A 16,548-nucleotide genomic window follows, 5' to 3' on the forward strand; every position below is an offset into this window, starting at 1 on the left:
TGCCGATATGGAGATTGTAATTAGGCTGTGGTAATAACTTCCAATCTCCTATTTAATCAATATTTTAGCAAAAAGAGATAAGGCCTAATGAGAGCTAGTGGATATGGCAAGAAAGCTGCTGGGTCTTCTTATTGCTGTTTCCATAGAAACTTATGTTTCTCTTAGGGATTGTACCAGACAGGGGCCTATCAGAAATAAAGTACAATGATTATAGGTGTTGCTCCAACTTCATGAGTGCATTAATAATCTAGAATAGCATCAGGACTATGGGTGATTTTGCTTGAGGGCTGGGGGCATTTACATGACATGATTTATTTTCCTTGTTAAATACAAATACAAACAATCCACATGCCTTGCTAAATTCCAGGCTGTTTATCCTGGGGTGAGAGAGACACAGTGCCTTATGGCCTGAGTTTATGTTCTCTTTCAACATGCTTACTGTTTAATACTGCTTGCAAAGCTTGAAATTATAGTGATATAAAAACCATGCAGTAGTGGCAGATAAAGATAGCTGTGGACTTTCCATTAATCCTACTCAAACCTCTTCGCCTCTAAACCATACAAGAGTGCTTAAAGAAAGAGTTACCAGCCTGTAGATGACAGGCGTGCATTTGGGATGCAAGGGAAAGAAGAAATAGTAGCCCAAAGTCCTGGAAATGGCTGATATGGAGCAATCAGTTTGAGTGATTGTTCCCTTGAGGTGGTAATTTATCATTCGGCCTTGGTTTCGGATCCCATGATGGTACTGCCTAACCCCCATTTCACACAGACAACGGAGTTCATTTGGATTCTGGCAGAATCACGACTGATGCCTAGTCCCACTTCTGCTGACAAAGTTGATTTGTATATATCCTTAATTAACTGCTCAAGGTCTTTATATCATCAAAGACTACACAATTTTAATTTGAAATAAATTAAAGTCTCCTAAACTGTTTCTTACACACAATGATAGGAAGTTATGTAGCATCTTCAATTGCTATTATATCCAGAGTTGTCTCACAGATATTTTAATTTTGTTTGTATGTGTATATGTATGTATATCTTTTTTTTTTTATTCTTCTTCAGTCGACCAGGTTTGTTGAATGCAAGTGACCCCAGTTATCCTTGGCTTGCAGACTCTTGGCCTGCCACAAGTCTGCCAGTTAACAACAGCTCTAGTGGACCAAATGATCTTGCCAATTTCAGTCGTGGAGGTAGGGTTCATTTTATTGTCACCATATAGTATAAAATTGGATTTTTCTTTGTTATCACCTAGATAAAGACTGTGCAATATTTTCATACTGTTATAGTTCTTTCTATATTTGACTAAAGATTTTATTTACACTTGGCTTTAAATTATCTATTTTACTGTGTCTCTTTCTGTATCTTTAAAACATGAAGTTTACCCCACACTGGTAAGACAGGGTCTGAGAATCATTTCAAGAGAAACAGATGGGTTCCCTTTTGCATGGACACGAGCAATCTGCTGTGTAGACCACTATAGTCAGGGACAGAGGACATCTATAAGATCTGAGAGAAACTTGGGGAACCCAGGAAGAATGTTTCTCCCATGTTCCTCCAGCACTGTTGCTGTAACCTTGCCCATCCCCTTCCTGTTGTGGGACTGCTCTTAGTCTCAACCATAATCAATGAAGAAAGCCTCACAGGTATTTAGAAATTTCCCTTCTTATTGGAGGAAAGAACACATGAAACAAACTATTTAGATTTGGGGGCAGTTATTTCCATTTTTAATTGTAGGAGGCTCTTCATGAAAGAAGGCAATAATTTGTAATTATGATGATGAATCTTTGGAGAGATTATTTTCTTTCAAGCATTTTACTCAAATGGGAATTTCAGGATGAACTATTGTGATTTTAAAATGTCAAAATAATTTTCATATCTCCTTCTTGGTTTCTGTGATGTTATAACAACTTATTCTCTATAGTGGTGTTCAGGGGAAGACTGAAATTTAAAAAAAATAAAATAAAAAAATTAAAAACCATACGAGTATATAAGTATTTTTAAGACATAAAAAAATCAATTCAACTTTGTATGTCAAAATACATTAAAATGCAAAGAAAGTATATCAAACTATCAAACTGATAAACTGATAAATGTGAAAAGAACATAATTTTGAGTTGTATCAAAATCTGCCTCTGAAAATAATCTCTCACTTTGGTTATAAATTCCTATGCAAAACTCTATGGTTTGACTTGATTTCAAATTATATTAAAACATTCAGGGTTTATTTTCCATTTAAGAATGCTTTAAAACTCTTGTCTTACAAAAATATTATAAAGTAAACAAGTGTCTGACAATATTTATAAAATAACTGAATATCTGCCAGCTTCTTTGTTGTGAATTTCTTGAAAATAAAGCTCTTTGGTACTTTTCCATCTTTTAATGAGATCACATAATGCAGAAGAATTATCAGTTTGTATTTGGCTCTGTAAGACTTAATTTGGAAGTATGTTTTAAGACTTTGGGCTTGAGGGTGGGTGAGGCATAGCTTCCAAATTTGTCCAGGAAATGCAACAGTTGGAATTTCAGGAGCTTACTTATACCCATGATCTTTTCAGTCCAAATCATACTTTTATTCTGGGGGTTTGGGGCTCACTTGGTCCTATCTATTTCAGCACTTGAGTTTGGATGCTTTCTGCATTAAAGATGGATCAGAAGTCAGATATCTTTTAGTGCAAATTAATGTAGTTGTGTCTAGCATAGATAGAATTTGAGTGTCTTTGGGTTAAAGGTCTGGATTAGTATTAGAGGTCTGTAAGAATTTTGAAAATGGTAAGGTGGCAATGACTCTGGAGCAGAAACTGAGGAAGGCTGTCACAGAATTGTCTTTAAAAATGAAATCTGCATTATATGCTAGATATGCAGTGGTGAGCAAATCTGTGAGTGGTAAGCAGAGGTTAGGTTTGGAATCACAGAAGACCACAAAATAGTATTGAGACAACAGGAAAGATATTCCCTCAGAAAGTATGTTAGAATATTTGAAATTATTGTGAGAGTTACAAAGAAAAATGGATATTAGAGAGCTTTTGGAGTGGTCTAGTGGGAAATGTCCAGTGGGAAACGAATGTCCATCTTCAGTCTGAACTATAGAGTGCTTTTTCTTCTGGGGGGGGGGGGGGTAGAGAGGGGATTTTAACAATTTGTATAAATGCTTGAAGGGAGGGAGCCTTGCTATTTTCTGTGGTGTCCAATGCTAGGAGGAGACAGTGACCACAAATACTAACACACAAGTGATTCCACGTAAGCATCAGGAAGCATAATTTTGCAGTACAGGTGACTGAGTGCTGACACAGGTTGCCCAGAGACATTGTGGAGACTCCATCCTTGGAGATCTTCAAAAACCACCTGGACACGGTCCTGGTAATCTGCAGTCTGCTCTGGGTGTTCTTGCTTGCGCAGGGGTTGGATCAGATGAATTCCAGAAGTCCCTTCCAACCTCGACTATCCCATGATTCTGTGATTCACTATGCTTTGATTAAATCAGTTGTGGAAAGGTCAAGTCTTCATATTGTGGATGAGTTACATGAAAGATAGGAGTGCACTTGACTCTCACATCTCATGCAGTGTTTGCATATAGATGATTTTGTGATTGTATATTGCCCTAAATACATGGGCATACGTGAATTCAACACACTGTATACTTGTAGATAGATAATAATAAACTGGTTTTGAAATATGACTTGTACTATGCATTAATTATAACTTCTTTTGGCACTTCAAATTTTTCTGCAGATATGTAATATAATTCCCGATTGTTCCCATGTTGTTGTTTCTTGTTTGAAAAAAAATGTACCTCTACAACCAACTTTAATCTTCCTGTAATCTATTTGCTGAGCACTTGTTGCCATATTGACTGGTAATTGGTACTACATTGTTACTCTGAGACTGCAGATGCTAGACTTCATATTAAAACATTCACATACACGCAGTAGAAAATAATTCTCTGATGTAGGTTTTCAACCTAGGGAAAAAAATAAACAGCAATGGGAGGAAGGAAGCTGTGCTATCATATCTTATTGGCAGAAAAATCCTGAGACATTAAGAGACCAATTGTATTCTATCAGGTTGCACAGCACCTGTGTCTGAAACTGGAATGACTCTAAACCCTTCTCTTTTCTTTTTGAGGTCTAAAATATATAGAAACATCTTTGATACCTAAAATGAGATCTGAACATCCTCACTATAGGAGTATGCATTATATCAATTACTTTCCAGTTGGAATCCAGTTCTGCCATCAGGCTATATAAAGCAAATGGCATATAAATGATACACTATTCTAACAAGTAGATTCTCCTCTCCTTCATTTTAAACGATCAGTTTCACTATCAGATCATGTAAAAAAATGGTCCCTTCTACCTGTAACCTCTCGTCAAAGACTGGAAGGCCCCAATGAGGTCCCTGGAGCCTTCTCTTCTCCAAGCTAAACAAGCCCAACTTCCTCAACCTTTCTTCACAGGAGAGGTGCTCCAGCCCTCTGGTCATCTTCATGGCTCTTCTATGCATCCACTTCAACAATTCCACGTCCTTTCTGTACTGGGCCTGGACACAGTGCTCCAGCTGCAGCCTCACAAAGGGGAGGGAGACAATCCTTTCCCTCTTCCTGTTGGCCACCCCTCTTCTAATGCAGCCTAGGATAGAGTTGGCCTTTCAGGCTGCAATGCTGCCCTATATCCAGTACATATACAATATGTATATACATATACATGTATATGTATATGTATATGTATATGTATGTATACATATACATAATACAATACAATGCTGCCCTATATCCAGTTTTTCATCCAACATCCCACGTCCTTCTCAGCAGGGCTGGTCTCAAAGACTTTTTCTTCTCCCAGTCTGTATTCATATTTGGGATTGCGTCTACTCAAGTGCAACACTTTGCACTTGGCCTTGTTAAACGTCTTTAGATTCTCACATACCCTCTTTTTGAGTGTGTCTGGGTGGCATATCTCCCTACCATTATGTCAACTGCACCACTCAGCTTCAGAATCTAAAAATATTGTAATCAGTGTTTGAAATACTGACCTCTATAATAGCGAGAGGGGTTTATCTGCCAAGCTATGGTTCTCTTTGAGACATCATGCCAGTCGTCATTAGATTCTTCACACTTCAGTAGTCTCAACTTCCAACTCCAGTATTTCACCAGAAATGTCACTACAGTCTTCAGTAAGGAGAGAGACTGCCAGTGTAACTGATTAAACATACAAACTGCAGTATGTGATAGGATTCAAAAGATGTAGAAAAATCAACAGATATTAGGTAAACATTTTGTACTGTTTTTCAGGTAAATGTGGTGGAGTATTTGAACAAGTTGTACTCCATTATTAAGAATACTTTCCTGTTTTAAGAGGCTGATCACTGAAATCCCTTCAGAATAATAGGGTTTTTTTTTTTTTTTCACATTTCAGGAACAACTTGTTTTTGTCAGGTTTTTCTTTTGCTGAAAAAGAGAAATATGCTAACTAATGTCAAAAAGAAAATTAGATAAGCTGATGCATAAAACTTCTAGAAAGTAAGGTGATGGCCTCAAAAATTACTTTGAGAGCTTTGGCATCCACTTAAGATTTTTGCTACATATTTGCTAGGAATGTTTCCTCTGTGATTTGTAAATTTGTTCCTTTTATCATTTCCCTGAAGCCCAGACGTTGGTTCTGACATAGAATGAACAATTGAAAACATTCTTCAGTAGAGAAATATTCCAAACTTCACTTTTGCAGTTGAAAGTATGGGAAAAAAAGATGGTTTCAGGCAGTGAGACGTGAAGGACAAGTGGTAGGCCTGTCACAGATGCTGATAGGTTGGCAATGGTTGTATATCATCTTCCCTTCGTTGGTTCATGGACTTGTCTCAGCTGAAATGCAAACGTGCAAAATGACACATTTATTTTTCATCTTAAACCTTGATACTTTCAGGCTTCCTGTGCATCAATGATTTGTTTCATTCTCCTATGCTCACCACAGATGTGTTGCCACCAGTGCCAGGGCAAGGAGATAAAACTGCTACTATGCTTTCTGATGGAGCCATTTACAGCAGCATTGACTTCACGACAAAAACTAGTTACAACAGTTCCAGCCAAATAACGCAAGCTACGCCATATGCCACCACCCAGATCCTGCATTCCAACAGCATCCATGAGTTGGCAGTCGACTTACCTGATCCTCAGTGGAAAAGCTCAATTCAGCAAAAAAATGACCTGATGGGATTTGGCTACTCTCTACCAGAACAAGGCAAAGGCAACAATGGTAATTACAGCTCATATTTTCCAGAACTATATACTGTATCATCTATTCATGAATTAGAGAAAAAAAAAAAAAAAAGTACCATGTGAGATGTTGTTCATATTTACCGGAACTAATACTTATGTATCTTGCATGCGTGCTGAACCTCACAGTCACAAAATATATTGTTCTGTGCTTTTACTGCTGTGATAGTCATCAACCCATCTGCCTTCCATTAGGCTAGGAAAGGTATAAGTTAAATTAAAACTTGCGGCCCCACCACATCTGCTCTTGACTTGCTAACTGCATGTGTTGCATGTGCCTGTGCTGTCAACTAATCACACAATGCCACTGTGACCTTTGCCCTTTAACCCTTAGCCTTGCTTTACATCCCTGACTACCGCGTGGCTGAGGGATTGGCTAATAGATTGCCACACAACCAGTCACAGGATTTCAGCACCACCAGCTCCCACAACAGCTCCGAAAGGAGTGGCAGCCTCTCAGGTTGGTTCCACAGCTATGGGTGGGTGAGGGACGGAGGGGTGTTTGTCAGCAGCTCGCCAGGGAGGCAAACAAACTTCCCAGAGGCACTTTGCAGATAAGTATGAGAGTGCCTGCCCACTGCCAACAAAAGATAACCCATTGGCCTCCACTAAAAAAAATAAATAAAAAAGCATAGAAATTTCTCTTGCAAAACTTACTTGAACATCACTGGAGAATCCTCCCAACCATTGTGCCCAAAACTTCCCAGGACAGTTTGAAATCTTGCCTTGTCATGTTCTTTCCCTGAAAGCACAGTTTATACTGCAGTTACACTGTTCTTCAGTTTATGAGCATACCCACAACGAACTTCTTGAGGAGGTTAATATTTTTGTTGATTTATTAACAGGTTCCCCACTCCCATGAGCTGTTTCTAAACGTTGTATTTCCATCAGGCAGCTCAGAAATAAAAGTAGGCTCTGCAAGATGACTGAGGCTGCAAAAAGTGCAACAAGTCTACATATAAAGAGAATGCAAATTTTGTATGTGTGCTGCATGTTATATTGGAAACATAACACATTTTTACAGATGAAAATGATTATAGTACATGTGATTATATTTAAATGCACTTTTTACTTGATTTCTTTAATTTTGCTTACTTGTTGCTTTTGTTTCATACAAGGGCTGCTCCAAAAGTTTTGTCTCCTATTTCATTGTGTTGGCCGACAATGTCAGAGGTGGATGTTGGTGGTATGGTAGTAGAGGCTGAACCTTCCCACCAATACTCCATTACATTTTGTTGCCATATGACAGATGGTGGCAGAGAGGCAGTCTGGCAAAATGGCGTCTGACATGGGAGTGTCAGCAAAGGTGTGTCACTGAAATCGTCATTGTGGAAAAAATGGCACCCTTTGACATCCTCCAATGTTTTCTGAATGTTTACAGAGAGTAAACAATGGACATGAGCACAGTAAGGTGGAGGATGGTGCATTTCAGGAGTTGCTGACAGAAACATGAAAGACAAGCCAATTCCAGACAGCCATGCACAGCTGTCACACTATGAAATGAAGAGTATTTCAATCAGCCCATCCATGTAAATCTGTTAATGGTGGTGACTACATTCAAAAACTGTTTTGTAGCTAAGAATTTTTTCTTGCAAGTAGTGTTATTGTGTATCTGTTGTAGTTTCCATGGAAATAAATTGGAGGCATTACTTTCAGAGCAACCAATGTATAATTATGTCTTTTTTTTTTAAGATGAAAATTGAAAAGCCAGAAATTAAAACCTGCTATTATACTTAACCAAAATAGGAGTAAGCCGGCAAGAATTCAATTTCAAGTTCTTACTGTACCTATAGCCTTTTAAATTTCTGCTGTAACATAGAGCAATCATCACAGTAAAAGATCAACTCTAGAAATAGCTTTTTTATGTCAACTTAAATGACACCTATTTCAAACTGTATGCTTAGATTAGAAGCCTACAAACGCTAGCCCATAATTCAAATAAACAAATTTATTTGCAAATCTTGTGTCCTCATTGGAAATATTAGCTTACTTGAAAGAGATAGAAAAATAGACTTACAACGCTGATGGAAAGGTATGTGAGAGCTGAGTTCATTCAATCCTACGAGAAAGGTTCTTGATCTTTGTATGTAATATGTACTGGCAAGAGGCTTTTTGGCACCTGGGACTGCTTGAAAATACAGGATTTGATATGCTGAGGTACGTACGTATGTGTAGAAGTCAATATCACACTTTAAATGTGTTGACAGGTACAACTGCCTTAGAACTTTCTGAGAAAATACAATCAGTGGTTTTCATTACAAAAATGTCAGTTGATCAAAATCTGGACTTTGAAGAAATATTTCAAGTGAAGTGTGTTTTGTGTAGTATTTCTTAATTTAAAGTAGAATTTGTGATGAAACATGGAGACTTCAGGTAGCCTGTCCTTCTATGAACAGATCACACATGCTTTGATCACAACTGGATGTCCCATGGCTCAGATGATTGTTAGAGTATTAGACTGTTGTCAGTATTTTGCTCTCCCTTGCCCATTTGTTATCTATGTAATACAGACTATGTTTATAATGCATGAGATTTTGAGGAAGACCTTCAAATAATCTGACAATTAGAGCATTACTGTAGTCAGAATCCAGTTTTGATTACCTTTTTCTCATTAAGGTGAGCAGGGAACTTACTCTTTCAATTCCTCAGATGGTAGTTCTGTAAGTACATGTAAATTCTAAAGATTATTCTAAGTCTCTCTCTATCTCCAGTGAATGTCATGAGAAATTTTATCCCACTGTGGAATGGAAAATAGTTCAACACTCAACTGCTTTGTTAGGTAGGGTAATTTTGTGGCTGTACTTTGTGCAGAACATCTACAACCTTAACTTGTTGCTGTGATCATTTCATCAAGTGGTAAATTCTTTTTCCAGAACCTGAGTCATCTAGAGATGTAAACAATATAATTTAATTTCAGTGTGAGAAGACACTAAAATAACAAGCATCATTGCTATGGGGGAACAAGTCTTCTATATTTCAAACACACATCAAGTACTACATGTATTAGGTATCTGGTCCACTAGTCTGGCAGTGGAATAATTCTCTCCGTGGGAATAGGAGAAGAGAATTTTCTGCCTAGCTGTAGAGAGTAGGCTTCTTTCCCTACCAGTAATGACCTTGAACTTTCTTTTGTTTATTTCATATGAGCAGTTCCTCAGCTCTTCTTCACTCTCTCTTATAGTTCTTTTGTATTTGCCCTTTATCTACAAAACCCCTCAAATCCAATTGGATTCATAGTAACATCTCGCACATCCACCTTTTGTTTTATCAATCCCCTAAGATTACCAAGATCCTACTCTTTAAAATCTCCCTCTCCATATCAGCTAATCTCTAAACGCTCCTCTCCATTTCTCTTCCTTAAATACTCTTAGATACTCTTAGATTAAATGCCCCAGCAACACACGTATGCCTGTGCTTTCCTCCCAGAAAAGCACTCCTGCCTTAGCTCGTTTGTTCCTAATCCTGCTGACTTTTCCAAAGTTTATCCTTCAAACACTTAAATTCATGTTCTTCTTTTGTATATGCTTCAGCCTCAGCTTTCCCTCACTCCCAGTGTCTCTCAGACGAAAAGACAAGTGACAAGGGCTGAGATCTGTGACAAGTGTTTATCTCATGCTAAAATTGCACCTCTTTCTGAATGTCTCTATATCTAAAGCTAAGACCATGGCAAAGAAGATGGTGCCACAGAGTGCCACCCTGCCTGACAAATCAGTTGTAGCTTTTCTGATTAATTTCTGTCTGGAATTTTTTACATGATTTGCTTTTTGATTGATCCTTATAAAGAAGCATGAGATGGTAGTGGGTAGCTGGATTAGACAGCTCTCTGCAGCTCTCTGCAGCAGGCAAGGCCCAAATGACTGCTAGCTAGGTACCCCACTAGAAAAGCATACAACAAACCATTCTTCTGCCCAACAATCCAGAGTTTTAATAAAACAGAAATGGATGGATCTTGAAGCAGTCAAGGTATTTGAAATATTTTTTGTCTCGTTCTTCCTACTAATTAATTCTTGACTAGAAAAAAAGGATCAGGGCAAAATACAAGAAGCAAAACAAATGGGAAGGGAGCTTTTTCTGTAGGATTATTTTCCCACAAATTGAAATGTCTCGTTTGGAAAAGTGGGTATAAAAAGAATGGGAAAAGAGAAAAGGGCTTAAGTAAAATGTGTTGCTCCATTCATTTCCTCTAGCTGTTCCATTAGAGCTCTACATCAGTAATAGAACCTGTTGTCCAGAATGGCATAAAGGTAATTGAATCCTGTGAAACAAGTTGTTCTAAAATACTGCAGAAGACTTCCTGATATTTAAAACAATGAAACTTGATAAATTTCTATCAGCAAAATGCAGTTTCTTTTTGTTTTGACTACATATATGTCATTCAAGCTGAAAAAATTAAGCTTAATAACAATATTTTTATTGTGCCCTTAACCTCTGTGTTTTCCACAGAAAGAAACCATGAAAAACAATGTTATAAGCACACATTTCTGTTTCTGACATTTCAAAGAATTTGTAATGGTCTATTATATTTTTATCCATCAGTGAATGCAAGAAATCATAAAGAACACATGAATAAATCAGAAATGTATTCCTGAGGCAGCAAGATATGTCTTTCCTTGACTGTGCACTACTGTGGTGCAAATATATGCAGTTCACATTTTAAAAAGAAGTGATTTAACTAACTATTCTGAATATTTTTCCATTATTATTTTTAACCTTGTAAAAACATTAGGATGCTGGTGCTGATTCTGCTAAGACATAAATGTATCTTCTGTTTTGGGGCATGCCATCTGGAATCAGAATTCTATTTAAAAAAAATTTAAAAACCTACCTTTTTTCACATTATATCTCAAAAATTTTATTTTTCTTTTTGGATTTGCAGGTGGCAAAGGAGGGAAAAAGAAGAAAAGCAAAAATACTGCCAAGCCTCAGAAAAATAATGGTTCAAACTGGGCCAGTGTTCCCCTCCCACCCCCTCCTGTGCAACCCCTCCCAGGCACAGAGCTGGAACACTACGGGGTAGATCAACAAGAAGCAGGGTAATTTTCTTCTTTTTCTTTCGAAGAAAAGTCTGTGATTTGTGGAGATGAGGCTTCTGGTTTGTTTTTTTGTTTTTTGTTTTTTCCAAATGACAACATTATTCTATTTTGTTTTAAAAAAGAGAACACCTTTTCCTATAGACTTATTGAAGGCTATGGAGGAGGACTGTGTGACTAGCTTCTCATGAGAGCGAATGAAGATGGAAACAAAATCAACCTTGTTTCATCATCATGTAGGGTTTCTCTGCTTACTCATGCTGAGACTTTTTCTCACGTCACAGTTAGCCTGATGAATTTTGTTGGGAGCTGCTTGTAGATTATGGGACTTAGTGAGTAAGGATGACATAATATGGACTGTATTTTTTCACTGGTTTGATGTTGCCTGTTTTCTGTTGTCTGATGCAACAGAGCAAAAAATACACATAAAATTGTATTGATTTTAAAAGATCAACCAGTTGGTAGTAATCTTCTCATTGCCATTTAGAAGAAACTTCACAGTTGAGGAAATTTGTAGGTATTTTTTTAATTTAAACTACTCTTGAGACTCTGGAACCTTTCACTTATCTTTGAATATCATAAACTTATTCTCAAGGACAAAAAAAAAATCACATAAAAAGCAATAAGAGGAAAGAGACATTTTCTACACAAAGTGCAGCTATGGAATGCTTTCTATGAAGTGAAATTATATGAAATTGCAGATTATCAAACTCTGGAGGAAAATCAGAAAAATAGTTTACTGTGATCAACTCTGTTGGTGCCTATGAGAATCACTGCAGTTCCTTCTGGGACAAATCTACCTGCTTAAATATATGGAATAATCAATATTTCCTAATGATGAAGTATATGTTTTAAAAATTGTTTTAATAGTTATACTGAATAAAAATATTTCAAGTGCTATCTCTTTTATAAGTACTTCTATGATGAAAATCAGAAGATTTAAAGGTTAATTTTTGACTTTTAAAACGAATGGTAGCTAACTGTATGTCAGTGGAGTTCCTTTTAAAATTAAGGCTATATTAGAGGTAGAATTCCAAAATAAATATCAAGGAAAATGAGCAAACTTACTGGTTGTAAATATTTTTTGAAATATCAAGAAAAAGAAGTTCATATAAACATTTTTTCTGTATCTGATATAAAAATAAAATAAATTCAAGATGGTTTAGCTATCTAGAATTTGTAATTATCAGTTCATGTCCTTAAAACATACGTTGAGCCACTTCATTAAAATAATTAAGCTATAGAAGGTGATCAACTCAGATTTTCTTCAACGACAATGAAATAGCATAAAAATTAAATGGAAACACCATCCAGAGAAATCCCTTGTGACACAGAGCTTCACTTCTCAGTTGCATAATTCTGTTATCTTGCCAGAAGAAATTACATTGGTCACCAAGACAACACTTTGTATTTAAGAATAAGGTAATCACCAGTCTTGCAGGTTCCTATCAATTCAGTTTTTTCCTTATCTTTTAAATTACTCTTTTATGTGTTGGTTTGTTTTGGTGGGTTTTTTTGGTGTACTTTTTTTTTTTTTTAATGGTATCTCATTAAGAGTGATTATAACAAGATCTTCTAATGTGTATTTTACAAGTCAAGGACAAATATAGAACTAAAGATTAGACTTACAGTGTCAGTATTGAGCTACAGTAATTTGCAAAAAGCTTCACTGAACCCTACCTATCAGTAATGGCCATTCTGTATTCAGGGGGTTGGTGTTGTGTCTGTGGATTTCAAAATGCTAAAATGGAATTCATCACAGACTGCATTCCTTATGTTTCCATTATGTTTCCATTAATGTTGTAAAAAATGCTTTTCTTTTTAATTGTTTAAACTGTTTTGTTTTCCTTTTCTCTGATATATACTATGTATGACAAGTTCACTGTGTTTTAACTTCAGAATTAATTATATGCAAACATACATATATTGAGAATTACATTTGAAAAATGAATTTCTAGTCAGAAAAACTAAAAACTTTAATAAAGTTCTCACAGTGTGATATGAAAAGTGATTATTAAGAACAATAAAACAAGGAATCTGGAATGTAAATACTCATTTTTCTGTGCATCTCTTCCTATGATTCTTGAATTCAAGTGTGAGTTTTGTGGGCATGAGTATCCCAAATAAACTAAACAATTTTGACATCTTATTTTATGTATTAGAAATCAACATTAGTGTCTTTCTGGTTAACAAATTATAGGAAACAATCTACAGTAGCAATGACAGAAAAGCAATCTTTCAGAAAGAAAAGCAGTCGCATCACTTAAACATAAAAGGAAGAAAAAAACAACTCTTGAATCTCTTTACTGTCTTCTCCCCAGAAGAATCAAGGTTGTTATATTCACGCCTATTTTTCCATAAACTTCAACAAGTATAACAAAAGATGTACGTGCAAATCCAAGCAGTCATTGTAAGCAACACGGTAGATTTGGGGATATACTTAATTCCAGTTCAGCCTGTGAAGACAGTCTGTTTATTATTGCTGTTTCCCTAGCAAACTCATTCCTGTGAAATTTTCCCCTTTTTCTTGGCCTTCTAAGACTCTCTGCTTGTTCCTTGCCCTTCCACTTGCACATACTTCACAGTCTTTGAAATTACTGTTTTGTCAGTCAAACATTCCTTTTGTTTTTTAGCTTTTTTTAGAGAAGATGCTTTTGCTTGGTTTTATCTTATACACTTGACAATAAGGAAATGTTTATTTATTATTCTTCATCATCTCTTTGTATTTTTCACCAGTAATATGCATGATCTTAAGCCAACCACAATTATGATTGGTTATTTTTATTTCCTACTACTGATTACAACTTGAAATGGAGCATTAGCTGCTGGTTGTTAGTGTGCATGATAGTAAAATTACTTAGAAACGTATCTATTGAGAGCATGTATAGATGATAATACATTTTATATAAACAAAATACTTTCTTTTAAGGCCTAGAGAAGGATTTTTTTTTTCCTGCAACAATTTGTGTACTGAAACAGAATTCCTATAGAATGTTCCCTTTATCTATCATTTGTACTATTTAGTTTTGAAGAAGAATCCCTGATATGAAATAAAAGTGAAATAAACTAGCAAAGAGAAAAAGATGAATATAAAATAAATCTGCTAATATTAAAATAAAAATTGTTAGAAACATATTCATTTTTGTCAACTGGACTTAAAATTAATCATGAATAAATCATGAAATTACAACCAGATGTTCCTAGTGAAATTAAGGGTTTTAGATTTAATAAGAATTACTTGAAAAAGTTGAGTGCATTTTTTTCTGAGTTGTATTTACCCAAGGATCTGAAAAAAAAAACATGGATGTGACCAATATTCACTATGCTAGTTCCAGAAGTTTAAATAACTGTATAATTTGTATGAGATGCAGTCACAATGTCTTCCTTTAGGTTTCCTTGCTTTTTCTTTCGGATTTATTTTTGGTAAATTGAATGCTAGAGCTGATGACTTTTCAGACATTACGTTGTAAAGATAGCTGAGATTTTGAATCTCATTGTCCTGAGCTTCAGGCTTAGGATCCTCTCTATTAAAAAAAAAAAAAAAGAAAAGAAACAAAACTAGTTGAAAATACTGTACTTGTGCAGAATCTTTTTGTTAAGAAATAGACTGTCAAGCTGAACATTTGGGGATTTGAAACAAGCAGGGTCAAAAGGCTAGTGCCTCCAAAGCTCATTTATGCACTACTGTAAAGTCACTAAGGAGTCTCTTTCAGCCCTGTCCCTTTTAAGGAAGATGCTATTGCACTTAAGCATGAGGTTGAAAGAGAGTAACAGAGTTATTGCACTGCAGATTTTTAACAGCATGAGTTAGGATGGTCTCCTCACCTTCAGGTGTCAATGTCATGAGTGAATATGGCAAGGAAAGACAAGTTAAAGCTATTAATAGATTGTCTCCTAAGGAATTTAATGTACATTAACATTTTCTTTAAACTCTCTGTTGTGAGAACAGATAATCATCCAATAGCTCCTAATACCTAGTGTTAAGACACAGCATTCATTTGTCCCTCTGTACACATACATATTTCTGCATATCTGCACATGGTTACATCTAAATATAAATTTAAAATGATACCAGCTTTAATTACAAGCTACATCTTCCACAGGCTTTCAGCTCTTTCAGTCAGATATTTAGCTGTCCTGAATCTGTAATTTTAAGTATGGCCTACTTTTGAAAAATGGAAAAGGCATTTAGTTAATTTTAGAAATCTTCGTTTTTGCTTAAAGCAAATCTTCTGTTCGTAATATGAGTTATGAAACTTCTCTGTCTCAGTGTTCTCAGCCATTTTGAAACCCAGCTCCTCACATGAGAAAACTGTCAGTGATTCATTTTTCTCAGGTAAATTGATAATTCCTACAAAACAAGGAACCTTAAAGGAGTATTTTTAAATTACTTCAAGAAATTAATCTCAATGTGTTGTTCGCAGTATTGAGACCAAAAGTGTACACTGTCTGAAGACCTTGAAGTTGAAAAGTGACTTAGATGATGCTTGGGAATGGCCTTCAGGGTATGAGATGATTTGACAGTGAAGGAGCTATGAGAGCTTTTGGTTGTCTACTTGTTTTTTCAAAAGAGCTGTCTATCCTGAGATATTTGGGAATGCACTGGGAGTTAAGAAGACACTCAAGGGATTGCAGACTGGCTGGACGTGCAGAAGATGGGAAGAACAGATAGCGTTGAGATTTGAGTTCTGTTAGCAGAAGTGTACTCAGCAGAAGATGTGTTTGGATTAGAGCATTGCTCTGGAGAAGCAGTGCTTAAGCTATAGGAACAGGCAGTAGGACCTATGTGTTTTGATTAGCGATGATGTCTCTAAGGGACAGGGTCCTAGAATGGTACTGTAATACAACCCCAAACTGAAAGGTCCATGATGAAGCCAAGGACAGGAAAGGATTGAATATCTGGCAAAGCTTACATAAGAATATAAAACATCTGTTTCTAATCCTGATCAGATATAGCTTCATCTCTTAACCCCCAGATGAAAGATCAAAAATAGAACCAGATAAATGTAATGCCTGTTAGAACATATATATATATATATGAGGAGAGATTAATTTGGTGTGGAAGAGTATTGGTGGTTGTTAACCTTTTAATGTACTTTGAAGAGCTGTATTGGAAGTATTCAGAAATTTAGCTCTGTCTAGGTAAGTCCCTGAAAAGTCTGGTTAGGATGTAGGGTGCTGTCAGAGCTGTCAACTTGTGCATTAAGTGTATCTTATTGTTGGCACAGCTGCATAGCATATGCCTAAGGC

At 36.1% G+C, this 16,548-nt stretch overlaps 1 protein-coding gene across 1 annotated transcript in view; it reads left to right on the forward strand.

The window, feature by feature from the left end:
* The window catches only part of ROBO2 (roundabout guidance receptor 2), a 409,630-nt gene that overhangs the window by 358,976 nt on the left and 34,106 nt on the right, over nucleotides 1-16,548 (forward strand). The window contains exons 19-21 of the mRNA XM_042867094.1: nucleotides 1,066-1,193; nucleotides 5,967-6,248; nucleotides 11,145-11,301. Coding sequence (XP_042723028.1) covers nucleotides 1,066-1,193; nucleotides 5,967-6,248; nucleotides 11,145-11,301 — 567 coding nt within the window. The remainder of the gene's footprint in view (nucleotides 1-1,065; nucleotides 1,194-5,966; nucleotides 6,249-11,144; nucleotides 11,302-16,548) is intronic.

This window comes from Lagopus leucura, unplaced genomic scaffold (genome assembly GCF_019238085.1).
Source record: "Lagopus leucura isolate 7727_CA_CO unplaced genomic scaffold, USGS_WTPT01 Super-Scaffold_100001, whole genome shotgun sequence".
Lineage (NCBI taxonomy): Eukaryota > Metazoa > Chordata > Aves > Galliformes > Phasianidae > Lagopus > Lagopus leucura.